This window comes from Adiantum capillus-veneris, chromosome 24 (genome assembly GCF_014529385.1).
Source record: "Adiantum capillus-veneris isolate H3 chromosome 24, ASM1452938v2, whole genome shotgun sequence".
In the NCBI taxonomy this organism is placed as follows: domain Eukaryota; kingdom Viridiplantae; phylum Streptophyta; class Polypodiopsida; order Polypodiales; family Pteridaceae; genus Adiantum; species Adiantum capillus-veneris.
In genome coordinates this window covers 10,669,060-10,680,883 of record NC_140954.1, presented here as the reverse complement: position 1 = coordinate 10,680,883, position 11,824 = coordinate 10,669,060, and the positions used below count along the sequence as shown (strand labels likewise).

Below are 11,824 nucleotides of genomic sequence, written 5' to 3'. Positions count from 1 at the left end.
CAAGGTACTACTACGACTACTGCACCTAGTATCGATAGCAACTGGTTCGGCTTCTCTCATGCTGATAATTTTAACAGTCATTACAGTACGCCTTCAGCTATGGATCATTCCTGCTCGGACCCCCTCGTGGACCATTTACCACCACATTGTCTAGTGCTCCTGCATGCACATCTCCATTTGCGACGTCTGTAGAGCTCATCCTCTCTCTCTCTCTCTCTCTGCGACGTCTGCAGGCAGAGATACGGGCATTTTCACATGAAAAGGGAAAAGCCACACACGAGCTCGCCTTTTTGCAGGCATGGAAGAGGGGGACTCTCTCTCTCTCTCTCTCTCTCTCTCTCTCTCTTTGGCTGCGACAGTCGTCTTTGCCTCCTAGTTGCGAGAGGTTGCTGAGACTCTCTCTCTCTCTCTCTCTCTCTCTCTCTCTCTCTCTCTTTATGTGTGTGTGTGTGTGTGTGTGTGTGGGCACACGCATGCGACAGTGGTCTTTGCTTCTTGGCTATAAGAGGTCATTGAGACTCTCTCTCTCTCTCTCTCTCCCTCTCTTGGTTCTACAATCAACGCACTCTAGTGATGATGTGCTCATTAGACAAGAGCGAGGAGGAGAGGGGATGATGGTGAGGTAGACGGAGCTTGGGATACAAAGGCATGGACATAGGTGGCAAGTAGGAGGGTTGGGAGGAGGAAGGCGTGGGGGCAGGAGCATCATGTGCAGGGGTTAAGGATTGATTTGGTTTAGCGCATATGTGGAAGTATCCACCTTTTTTATTTGAAGAGTTGCCTGGGGTTACACACGAGAGAGTGCACCTCAACAAGCGATTAAAGATTAATGATGGGTAGCAGTTAGTCCCGAGGAAGTATCCACCTTTTTTATTTGAAGAGTTGCTTGGGGTTACACACGAGAGAGTGCACCTCAACAAGCGATTAAAGATTAATGATGGGTAGCAGTTAGTCCCGAGGAGGGGGGCAAACTGTTTCCCACTCGAAAGATGGAGGGCGGTAGCAGTTAGTCCCGAGGCACTCGAAAGAAAAAATGTTTCCCTGGAGAGTCGACATTATCTCTATCTTAAGTGTGCACAATTCACGAACTTAAGAAACCTATCACCCAGGTCCCAAAACCTTTATACTTTTTACAAACCGGACACTTGGGCATGGAATTTGCACGAGAAAAGAGGAGCCAAACTCTAATTTCAAGCAAATTCAATAATATAATCTTGGAAAAATTCTTGACTCAGTGTCACTCTTAACCTTCTCATGAGTGCTCACTCCTACATCCACCAATCAAACATTTTCAATTTTTATTTTACTATATGACATTTTTCACTAAGAAAAAAAAGGGAATACACCACTATGGCCTTAGCCCTTTGGGCAGGCCAAAAAACTTAGTCTTATTTCTCACTTTCAAAAAAAGTTTCTCCCACTCAGTCTTCTTTCCCTATCATTCTTCTCTTTTGCAAATAAGAAAAATCCCATCTTCCCCCAAGACGGCTTGTTTTGGCCTCTCCTTCTTCACTATATCCAAAAGCATCAACTTTGATAAAAAAGCTTTAGACCCACAAGAAATGCAGTTATATGACAGCGCACCATCAAGGCTAGGGTAAGATAGGCCAAGGCCAAGGGCTAGAACACACATGTTGTATAGGGGACCTATATTTAGGAGGCCAATGACCTATATTAGGCATGGTTGGGTGGAAATGTGCATGCGCTAGTCCCATTGGTATTAGAGCTCAGGGGAGAAGCGAAGCAAGGATCTTCTTGAGTGTGGAGGCATGGATAGGATCGATCTCTCTCTCTCTCTCTCTCTCTCTCTCTCTCTCTCTCTCTCTCTGTGTCTGTCATTGGAGCCCATGGTGAGCACCTACAAGCAGGAAACCACTCCAGCTGTTTACAAGAGGTACTCAGGGGAAAGGAGGCAGCCATGGGATGGTCGCCTAGAGTCAGCTGCAGGATGACCTGCACAAAAACCCATGGGGGTTGGTTCGGACTTATGATTCTAGAGCAGGCTACGTTTCACACCGTAGCACGCTCCCTATTTGCTCTCCTCTGTTGCCCATCATTATTCATTTGCCATCATCAGAAGCTCATGGTTTAGTATGTTTTTAGACATTTTTGGGTGTCCAAGGTCAACCCAAAGGACCTATCCTATGGAGGGGCCGCACGATGACCAGGGACCCATCCCATGAGGTGCCTGCATGGGGATGACAGGCAATGCTTCCGAATTGAAGTCTGTACAATTACCAAGGAGGAAAAAACTTGTAGCAAACAACGGATTTTGATGACTAGTTTGATAGTCCCATATAACAAGTGGCAGTGGTGGATTCAAAGTCGAGTCCCAACAATAGAGTAGCTGAGGACGATAGTTAGGTGGTGCTTTAGAATCCTAAGGAGAGAGATCTTGCTCTAGGGTAGTCAAGGATAATTGACAAATGCTTTCCAACAAAACAGCAAGCACCATTAAGAAGTTATGGGCTCTGCGAGCAAGATTGCAGTGAGCCGAGGCAGCCACTCCGATTATAATAAAAAGCCACCCAAAGAGTTATACATGAAACTAGGATTAATGCCTGCATTTGTTGAATTTTTCACACCTTTCCAAGAAGCAGCAAGTATCCGGTTTCGACAAGTATACGGTGTCAGGAGTTTTTTGGAGCAAGGGATTGCGCATATGTACATATACATGCATGGTGCATCAAATAAAGAATTGCCCATTTTTCAGAGCCAGGTGGCTACGTGGGGCCCACATGTGTATAGGTAGGACAGCATGTACATAGTGCATTGATTTTCACTATTACCAGTACCACTGTGTTTTTCCTACAATAAGGAGGAGTTGGTAGCGCGTAAAAGGAGGAGTTGGTAGCGCGTAAAACTTCTCGATGAAGATATCCGCGGGCCGATGACATGAGGTAAGCAGGTGCGTCAGATGGCATTGAGTGGCGTCAGGAGGTCGAACGGGGTCAATACTTGCACACGGAGAAGTATGGACACGACGTGGGTGTTTTCTTGTGATACTTATGCAGAAATGTCATCATGAGGACCACTTTTTGGGGCCACTTCACGTGGTTGCGGGATGCATTATTTGGAAAAACTGAGTGCCAGGTGTGCGGATGATGCAAAAAGGTGACAACTATGCACTGCGAGGTCAGTTTTTGGCCTGTTCGAGGTCCGTTTGAGGTCATCTAAAAGTCCACGGGTGCCCAACTAGTAAAGCTAAGTGTGGGAACTGAAAAAACTGAGAGAAGACCGGAAAAAACATGAAGAAGAGAGGAGGAACAGCCGCAAGTGTGTTTTTGCTGTTTTTGGAGCATTTTTTGGCCCTAAGCTGCTCATCCAAGGTCGGATTTGAGCACTGTGACATTGTAGGGTGGGGTTTTTGGGCGCTCCGGACGCAATGGCGCTGTCAATTTTGCCAACTTCCTCACATATTTTCTGCTTTTTTTCTGTGTAATCTTCTCCGGTGAGTGAAGCCTCTGCTTAACTTTGTGGTTGTATCTGGTGTATTTCCTCAATACTGTGTAAACTATTTTCCCCATTGGTGTTGGGCTGAGCTTCATTGAGTCTAAACAACAACAATTTGTCTCCTTTGAGATGAATTGAGAGTGTGTGTGTGAGTGTGTATGTGTGAGTGTTGAGTGGGCAAGTGGGAAATCTCTCTCTTCTCACTCCATCTCTGTGTTTCTTGTCTCGGCCAGGCTGGTTGTGTAAGCCGAGTGGTGCCCCATAATGTGTGTGTGTATCATCCCAAGAGTGTGTGTCGGGTCATTATAGAGGCGTTGTGTGTGTTTCCATCCCGCTCACATTCTTTTGGTGCCCCCACTGAGGATCTTCTTCGAGTACCTTCTGCTTCGAGCTTCAAGCTTCGAGATTCGGGATTACAGGTTGTAGGTTGCACATTACAGGTTACAGGGACAGGTATAGGTACAGGTGATTCACACAGGTACATGTAGCTGGAGTACAGTGATATACTAGCATTGGTGTTACTTGCAGTTGTTGTGGGTATGCATCACTTGGCGTCTGTTTGAGCACATTTTCTGTTAGATTGTACGTTACTTGTGGAAACTGCCATGGTATGCCTTTGTGGAGCCATATATGGTTTTATTTGGCAGTCCCAGCCATTTCTGAGACTTGGTCTGGAAGATAGTCATTTCTGAGACTTGACTATACGCGATTTGCATTAGCCTTCGTGTGAGGGTCGATAGCGTGAGGTTTTTATTGAGCTAGGGGATTCTCAAATGTAGAGATCCTTTTGGTGATACAGGTAGCTGGAGCACCCTTTTTGTGACCTCGCCATAGGCTATGTACTAGTGAGTCCTACTGATGCTCGGGTTCTATTGTTGACAGTTTATGCATACACATACAGTCTATATTTTAAGTTCCTACTGCTCTATATCTGGGGAAACTCTGCCAAAAATTTTCCAAGTTAGGATGGCTGGTTTTTTGGTCTTTTGAGCCATTTATGCTGTTATGCTGTTGAAATTTTGGCAAAATCAGAGGTTAAGTCAGAAGCCTAGGACATATGAAGATGCACTAGAGGTAGCGAGGAACAAAGAGTGGAAGTTGAGGAAAATGAGCTAGTTAGGGGTGGAGTCTTTGCCCATGAGGTCTGAATTTCAGCCTATAGAGTCTTTACAAGGTCGCATGTCAGGGGTTCATCATGAACCAGTGGTTCTTGTTACTACTCAGGTTATGCCAACAGTGGTCACTACATCGGTGCAAGATGATGGGCTAAGGCAAAACATGAGGCAAGTAGTAGATTTGATGAAGAATCTCAGCCTAAACATGCTAGGTCAAGTGGAAAATAATCGAGGTCGAGGGAGGTTTGCAAATTAGCCAGGAGGTGAAGAAAGGCCTAGGAATGGTGTTGTACAAAGCAATGGTAGGTTTTGGAGGCAGACACCTACATGTTATAATTGTGGAGAGTTGGGTCACATCAGCCCGCAATGTGATAAGCCACCAAGGATGGGGGGAGACATGTATCCATTGCCAAGACAGGTGCTAACTAGCTCAAATGATTATGGCATCGAAATTAAGGGAGACGAAGGAACCAGCGGACTGACCCAGGAGGAAAAGGGAAAGAAAAAAGTGCTAAGTGTAGTCACCTTGGAGAAGGAATCAAAGCTAGAGGATACATTAGTGATGCCTATTGGGAAGAGGACCACAGAGGATAAGGAAGGAAGAAGTGCCCTAGGTCCTAGTAAGAAGAAAGGAAAGAGCCATGAAGGCGAGGATATCAAGGCCAAGAGGAAAAGGAGAGCTCGTCGAAAGTTTCATGTTTCAGATTTTTCACTAGGGGATGGGCAATTAAGCTACGACTTGAAGGAGGATCTGACGAGCAGGAAGGCAGATGTTACTTTTGGGCAGCTTATAGAGATGGTGCCTAAGCTAAAGTGACAGTGGAAGAGGATGGTTAACCCAATGGAGACAGAGCCAGAGAGAGGTTCAATAAAGGTGTTGGCAATGGATGAGCTACTAGACATTTGTCCAATAGTAGATGTGTGGCATAAAAGGAAAAATTTGGGACAAGGTTATGTGGATGGCGGAGCCCAAATATGCGTCATAACACACTCATGTGTTGAGAAGATGGGTCTCACAGTGGCTGGGGTGTCAGGTTTTTGGATCAGATTGGCAAACCATCAAAAAGTAAAATGCTTGGGTGTTGTAAAGAGCTTAGAAGTGGAGGCATATGATGCAAAGGCACTGGTTGATTTTCATGTGATGCCAGCAGGGTTAGAAGCATATCCTATTATACTGGGCAAACCATGGTTACGTGCTGTGGGAGCTGTTCAAGATTGGCGACATGGTACGATTAGCCTCTATGGAAAGACAGGTACCAAGAAGATTTATAATATGGACACAAGGAAACGATTAGAGGAGCTTTATGAAGATGAGGATGAGTCTAGTGATGAAGACTCTTCCACGGTGACAGATGAGGACAGTGATAGCACTACCAGCAGTGATGAGGATGCTGATGTTGCATTTCTTTTGATGGACAAAGAAATCCACGAGTTTGGTTTAGTTGCATTTGCGAATGAGGTTGAAGATGAAAGTGAAGGGCCTTATGAAGTGATTGAAGGGCTGATGCAAACCAAGGTTGAGTTGTCAAAGAAGCAGGAATTGATGACACAAATGATCAGTGGAGACCTCTCAGCTATGGAGAAGGATATATATTTGCACATGCTGGCTAGTTTTCCTGATTTGTTCATTACTTCATATGAAGAGATCAGAGGGTTCAAGGGCGAAGAGATGCATATAGAGCTGAAAGAAGGTGCTAAGCCAGTGCGGCAAAGGCTAAGAAGGATGGGTCAAGAGCAAATGGAGACCTTGCGAGAAGAGGTGGACAAGTTGTTGAAGGCAGGGTTCATAGTCCCTGTGGAGACCACAGAATGGGTGAGTCCAGTCCAAAGAAGGATGGGAAGTGGAGAATTTATGTAGATTTTAAACCCTTAAACGTAGCCACTAAGAAGAACCCATATGCTCTTCCATTCATCGATCAGATCTTGGATTTAGTGGCAGGTTATGAGAGGTACAGTGTGTGTGATGGTTTTTCAGGCTATTTTCAATTGAAGATTGCTCTTAAAGACCGCACAAAGACCACTTTTATTACGCCATGGGGATGCTATTGCTACACAGTATTGCCATTTGGGTTGTCAAATGGACCTTCCTTCTATCAAGAGAGAGCAAATTGGGTGTTGGAACCATTCATTGGTAGTTGTGTTAAAGATTTCATGGATGACTTCTGCGTCTACAACAGTAGGGCTGAACACCATGAGAAGCTGCAGATGGTATTGGCTCGATATGATGAATGTGGAGGACAACTAAATCCAAAGAAATGTCATCTAGCACAGCCAAGGGTGAAGTTATTGGGCCACATGGTGTCAGAAAATGGCATTGAGGCTGATCCAGACAAGGTTAAGTCTATTATTCTTCTTCCATCACCTACAAGTACGAAGCAATTGGAAACCTTTATACACAAAGTGAAGTACATGGCAAGGTTTATTCCATTGTCTTCTCATATTCTTTATCCATTACAACAAGTGGCAAATCATGATCCATTGCAATGGGATGACAACTATGAAGAAGTGTTTCAAGAGGTGAAAGAGGTGTTAGGGGGGTTGTCAGCCATGCAGGCTCCTGATTAGGAGAAAGTGTTTTATGTAAATCCATCAGTAGGGGAGGATGCCATTGGAGCCATGCTATTGCAAAAGGGGAAGGGCAGCCATTATATGAGGCCAGTGTATTGTGCAAGCCGTGTGAAGCTGGTAGCGGAGAGAAAGTTCTCGGAAGTAGAGCTAGTGATGGCCAGTGTAATATTTGCTTGTCGACGATTTCGTCATTACTTGCTACCACGGCCTTTTGTTTTCTTGACGAGTTATGCCTTTTTGCCACAGTTAATTAATGGCACTAACATGTCAAATGTGGTGAAGAAATGGGTAATTGAGCTGCAAGAGTTTGAGTTCTCTTTTCTAGTGGAAGATAGTACAAGGGCTACCCTAGCTGATTTGTTGACCTACAAGGAGAATCCCCTTATTGTTAAGGAAGAGGTGGTGAGAAAGGTAGTTGAAGAAGTGCCACATATCAGCAATGCACATGTGTTTTTCTTTGATGGTTCATACAGAAAGAGCCATGATGCAGCTTCAGGGGGTATAGCACTTTATGATCCAGAGGGGAAGCTAGTATGCAAGAGAGGGTTCAAATTGGATGCTCATAGTAACAATGAGGCTGAATATGCTACTATGGAAGCCGGATTACACATTTGTTTGAAGCATGGGGTTCAAAGGTTGAGCATAAAAGGTGATGCCTTGTTAGTGGTGAAGCAAGTGCTGGGTGTGTGGAAGAGCAAGAACACCTCATTGAAGGAAATGTGCTTCAGAATTAAAGGCCTGTTAAAAAAGTTCAAAGCATGGATCATCAGACACATTGAACGTGCTCTAAATGGAGAGGCACATGAAGCAGCTCAAGGCATGATTGGGGAGCTATTTGTGTTGAGGACCACTTTACCTCTTTATCATGGCCGGGAAAGTTTGGCTCAAGAAGAGGAGTTTTTGCTAACAGGAATTATTCCAAAGGAGATTCAGAAGTCTAAGAAGTATGGCTTTGTGCGTAGAGAATACATGTACAAATTGATTGGTGATGTCTTATACATGAAAGGGGTTGATCTCGTGTTGAGACGTGTACCTTGGCGGGAGGAGCTTTACAGAGTGTTGGAAGAGAATCATGAAGGCGCATGTGGTGGCCATTTTGCTTTAAAGATCACCTTGCATAAGATTTTGCAAGAGGGGTATGTATGGCCTAGTTTGCACAAGGATGTTCACCATTGGTGTAGGTCTTGCAATAGGTGTCAAGCATTTGGAAAGAGAGTGTTGAAGCCAGAGCTACGAAAAACCATTATGACGTTTGATGTGTTTGAAAAGTGGGGGATTGATTGAATAGGCCCGTTACCTATCACAAGAAGGGGCAAAAGCTATATCTTGACGGCAGTGGACTATCTCCCTAGATGGGCAGAGGCTATAGCAGTAAAACAGATCACCGCAAAGGATGTGGCAAAATTTGTGTATGATGAAATATGTTGCAAGTTTGGGGTGCCATTAGATCTACTTTCAGATAAAGGGCCAAGATTTAGAGCTAAACTGCTAGACTTCTTATGCACAAAGATGAAGATTAGGCACCAGCATACCACTCCTTATTACCCACAGTGTAATGGCTTAAATGAAAGATTCAATGGTGAGTTGGTACAAATTCTTTCTAAAGTGACAGAGCACCAAGGAAAGAATTGGGATTTGGAATTTCCTAGTGCATTATGGGCTTACCGTACTTCGGTGAAGACAGGTACAGGGTTTACTCCATTTCATTTGGTGTATGGAAAGGAAGCACTATTGCCTGTGGAGGTAGAGTTGCCTGTAGTCAAGATGTTAGAGAAGTTGCTTGGGCTGCCTAGTGATGCATTCAAAGAGAGGCTCTTGCAGTTACAAGAGGTCCAGTTGGATAGGATGAGCGCATTGGAGCATTATGGGCAAATGCAGGATAAGGCTTTGGCAAAGATAAATGAAAAGGTCAAAAGTAAGGGTATCAAGAAACATGACTTGGTTTTGCGCTACAACAGTAAGCTGGACAACACCTTCCAAAAGAAGTTTCAAATTAAGTGGGAAGGCCCTTTCAAGGTAGTGGAGTGTTTTCCAAATGGCACATATCAGCTGGCTAACCTGGATGGTGTTCTACATAAGTCAAGGGTAAATGGATTGCGTCTTAAATTGTATCATGCTAAATTGATGATGGTGGAGCAAGATGAGCTGTCTGTGGATCAACACTACAAGAGGTTGTGTGCTCTTGTGACGCTGTTAGCGATGAAAATACACTGGGTTTTTATAACCCCCGGCGTCGCTAAAACCGTCGCTACGAGCGTCGCTGAGAGCGTCGCTATAGGCGTCGCTATATAGCGACGCTCATAGCGACGCATATAGTGACGCCCATAGCGACGCATATAGCGACGTTTACACAGAAGACTATAGCGACGCTACAGAGCCATAAATAGCGACGCTTATAGCGACGCCCGAGAGAATTTTTTTTTGGTGGCAGGGCATTGAATGCCCTGCCACTGAATGCCCTGCCACCCATCAACCATATTGTACTTGATTCACTTTTTTAAAAAAGTGCAAGGGTAGATAATAGACCCAAAATAGTCACCCACAAGACGCATTGTTTGCAAAATTGACAATTGTACACATCATAGGCAAAATGAATTGATTGGCAAATGTAATAATGACAATTGTACAACATCATAGGCATAAAGAATTGATTGGCAAAAGGAACTCCGGTGACAAATGTAATAATATACATGGTTCAAAAAGACGTATAAAATCCGTCTCATGATACATAAGCTATGAGAAACCCTAAACTAATGTAGCTACGGCTAAACTGACGTCGTCTAGTTAGACGTCTCATCGCGTCCAAGCGGCGTATCTGTCGGATTCTACAAAAAAAGACAATAAGATAGCTTTCAGTAAGTATAAACATATAACGACATTTATAAAACAATACAAAAAATAAAAAAGAGTAAACCCTAATACTAACCATGCCGCCGCGAGAACTCAGAATGTCCATTAGGGCGTTTAAGCCCTTCCTGCCTGCGTACTCGCGCTCGTACGGTGTGGGATCACGTCCTGTCATCGACCACTATCAAAACATACAAAGATTTCATTATGTTAGAACTAAAAAACTCATAAACCCTAAACTATCGAACATAAAGAGCAATGTGAAAACACTTACAAAATCGGCCTCAAATGATGCCCATCCACCGCTCCCCAAGTGGTGCGAGCTCCCTGCCTCTACTCGCGCTCTGGCTGCATCCTTTTGTTGCTTCCACTTGTCGGGATTCTCGCGCGCTGCTTTCTTCGCATTCTTCCAATCTTCTTTGGCCAGCCAATCTGGCCTGTTCCACCCATTCTTGATTGCTTTTTGCACTTCGTAACGCTTGTGTTTGCAGTATTCGCGCATTCGAATCTTCATCAGGTCTTCATTGAAGCGCTGATCCCGTGTTGGAACGGGAAACTCATCATGAAGTATGCTGATGAATCTGTTTTTTAAATCACTTGGTACTTCACTCCATTTGTTTAGTATGTAGTGTCTAAACAGCTGAGAGCAAAGACCACGCATGCGCGAGATCACCTTCTTGCCGTCATCATCCATGATGATGCCGCCGCTGATGTCGACGGAGTAAGGCAAGCCCTCTGGCCGGTGACGCGTGAACCTGGGTGTCCCGGCAGGGGTCTCTAGCGGCGTGTCGATGGGGGTACAGACGTTAGGTGTCTCCACCGGCGTCTGGGCCCCGAAGCGAGGAGTGTCGAGTGGGGTGGCTCCTGGCGGAGTAGGTAGAGGTGTGTAGCTTCTAGGAACAGTCAGCCGTGCAAAACCTGGCGTAGATGGCGATGCTGTGGCTGGTGTGGGGGCGGGCAAAGAAGGGGAGGGTAAAGAGCCTCGTCGAACACGAGGCGGTGTGGAGGCATCGGTGGTGGAATCCCCACAACAACCGCCACCGCCACCGCCACCGCCACCACTAGAGCGCCGGTGTCTAGACGAGTGTGAAGCTCGTCTCGTCGACGCCGAAGCTTCGGAGCGCGCCAAATGCTCCGAAAGAGAGGGAGATGCGGATGGAGTAGGAACGCGCGATGATGCGCCAGAGCGATGACGCTCCACGTACCACTGTCTCTAGCGGCGTGTCGATGGGGGTACGGACGTCAGGTGTCTCCACCGGCGTCTGGGCCCCGAAGCGAGGAGTGTCGAGTGAGGTGGCTCCTGGCGGAGTAGGTAGAGGTGTGTAGCTTCTAGGAACAGTCAGCCGTGCAAAACCTGGCGTAGATGGCGATGCTGTGGCTGGTGTGGGGGCGGGCAAAGAAGGGGAGGGTAAAGAGCCTCGTCGAACACGAGGCGGTGTGGAGGCATCGGTGGTGGAATCCCCACAACAACCGCCACCGCCACCGCCACCACTAGAGCGCCGGTGTCTAGACGAGTGTGAAGCTCGTCTCGTCGACGCCGAAGCTTCGGAGCGCGTCGAATGCTCCGAAAGAGAGGGAGATGCGGATGGAGTAGGAACGCGCGATGATGCGCCAGAGCGATGACGCTCCACGTACCACTGTCTCTGCTGCGGTGACAAAGAAGAAAGAAACTCCTCATCATCCATACCTGCATTAAACACACGAATATTTAAACTTAATATTGAATGAATAGAGTAGACAATGACGCAAAGACCATTAAATACAATGACATAATGACGCATATAAATACAATGACGCAATGAATTGAGTGATAGAAGAGGCAAGTCGAAAACTCAGAATTT

At 45.7% G+C, this 11,824-nt stretch overlaps 1 protein-coding gene across 1 annotated transcript; it reads right to left on the bottom strand.

Annotated features, from left to right (window-relative positions):
* Positions 1-1,438: 1,438 nt before the first annotated feature.
* On the bottom strand, positions 1,439-10,497 carry LOC147425935 (uncharacterized). Its single transcript, XM_086498152.1, has 3 exons — positions 10,258-10,497; positions 10,063-10,164; positions 1,439-1,531 (listed from the first exon to the last, which is right to left on the bottom strand). The coding sequence occupies exons 1-3, from the start codon at positions 10,495-10,497 to the stop codon at positions 1,439-1,441; spliced, it is 435 nt and encodes a 144-aa protein (XP_086354278.1).
* Positions 10,498-11,824: the final 1,327 nt, after the last annotated feature.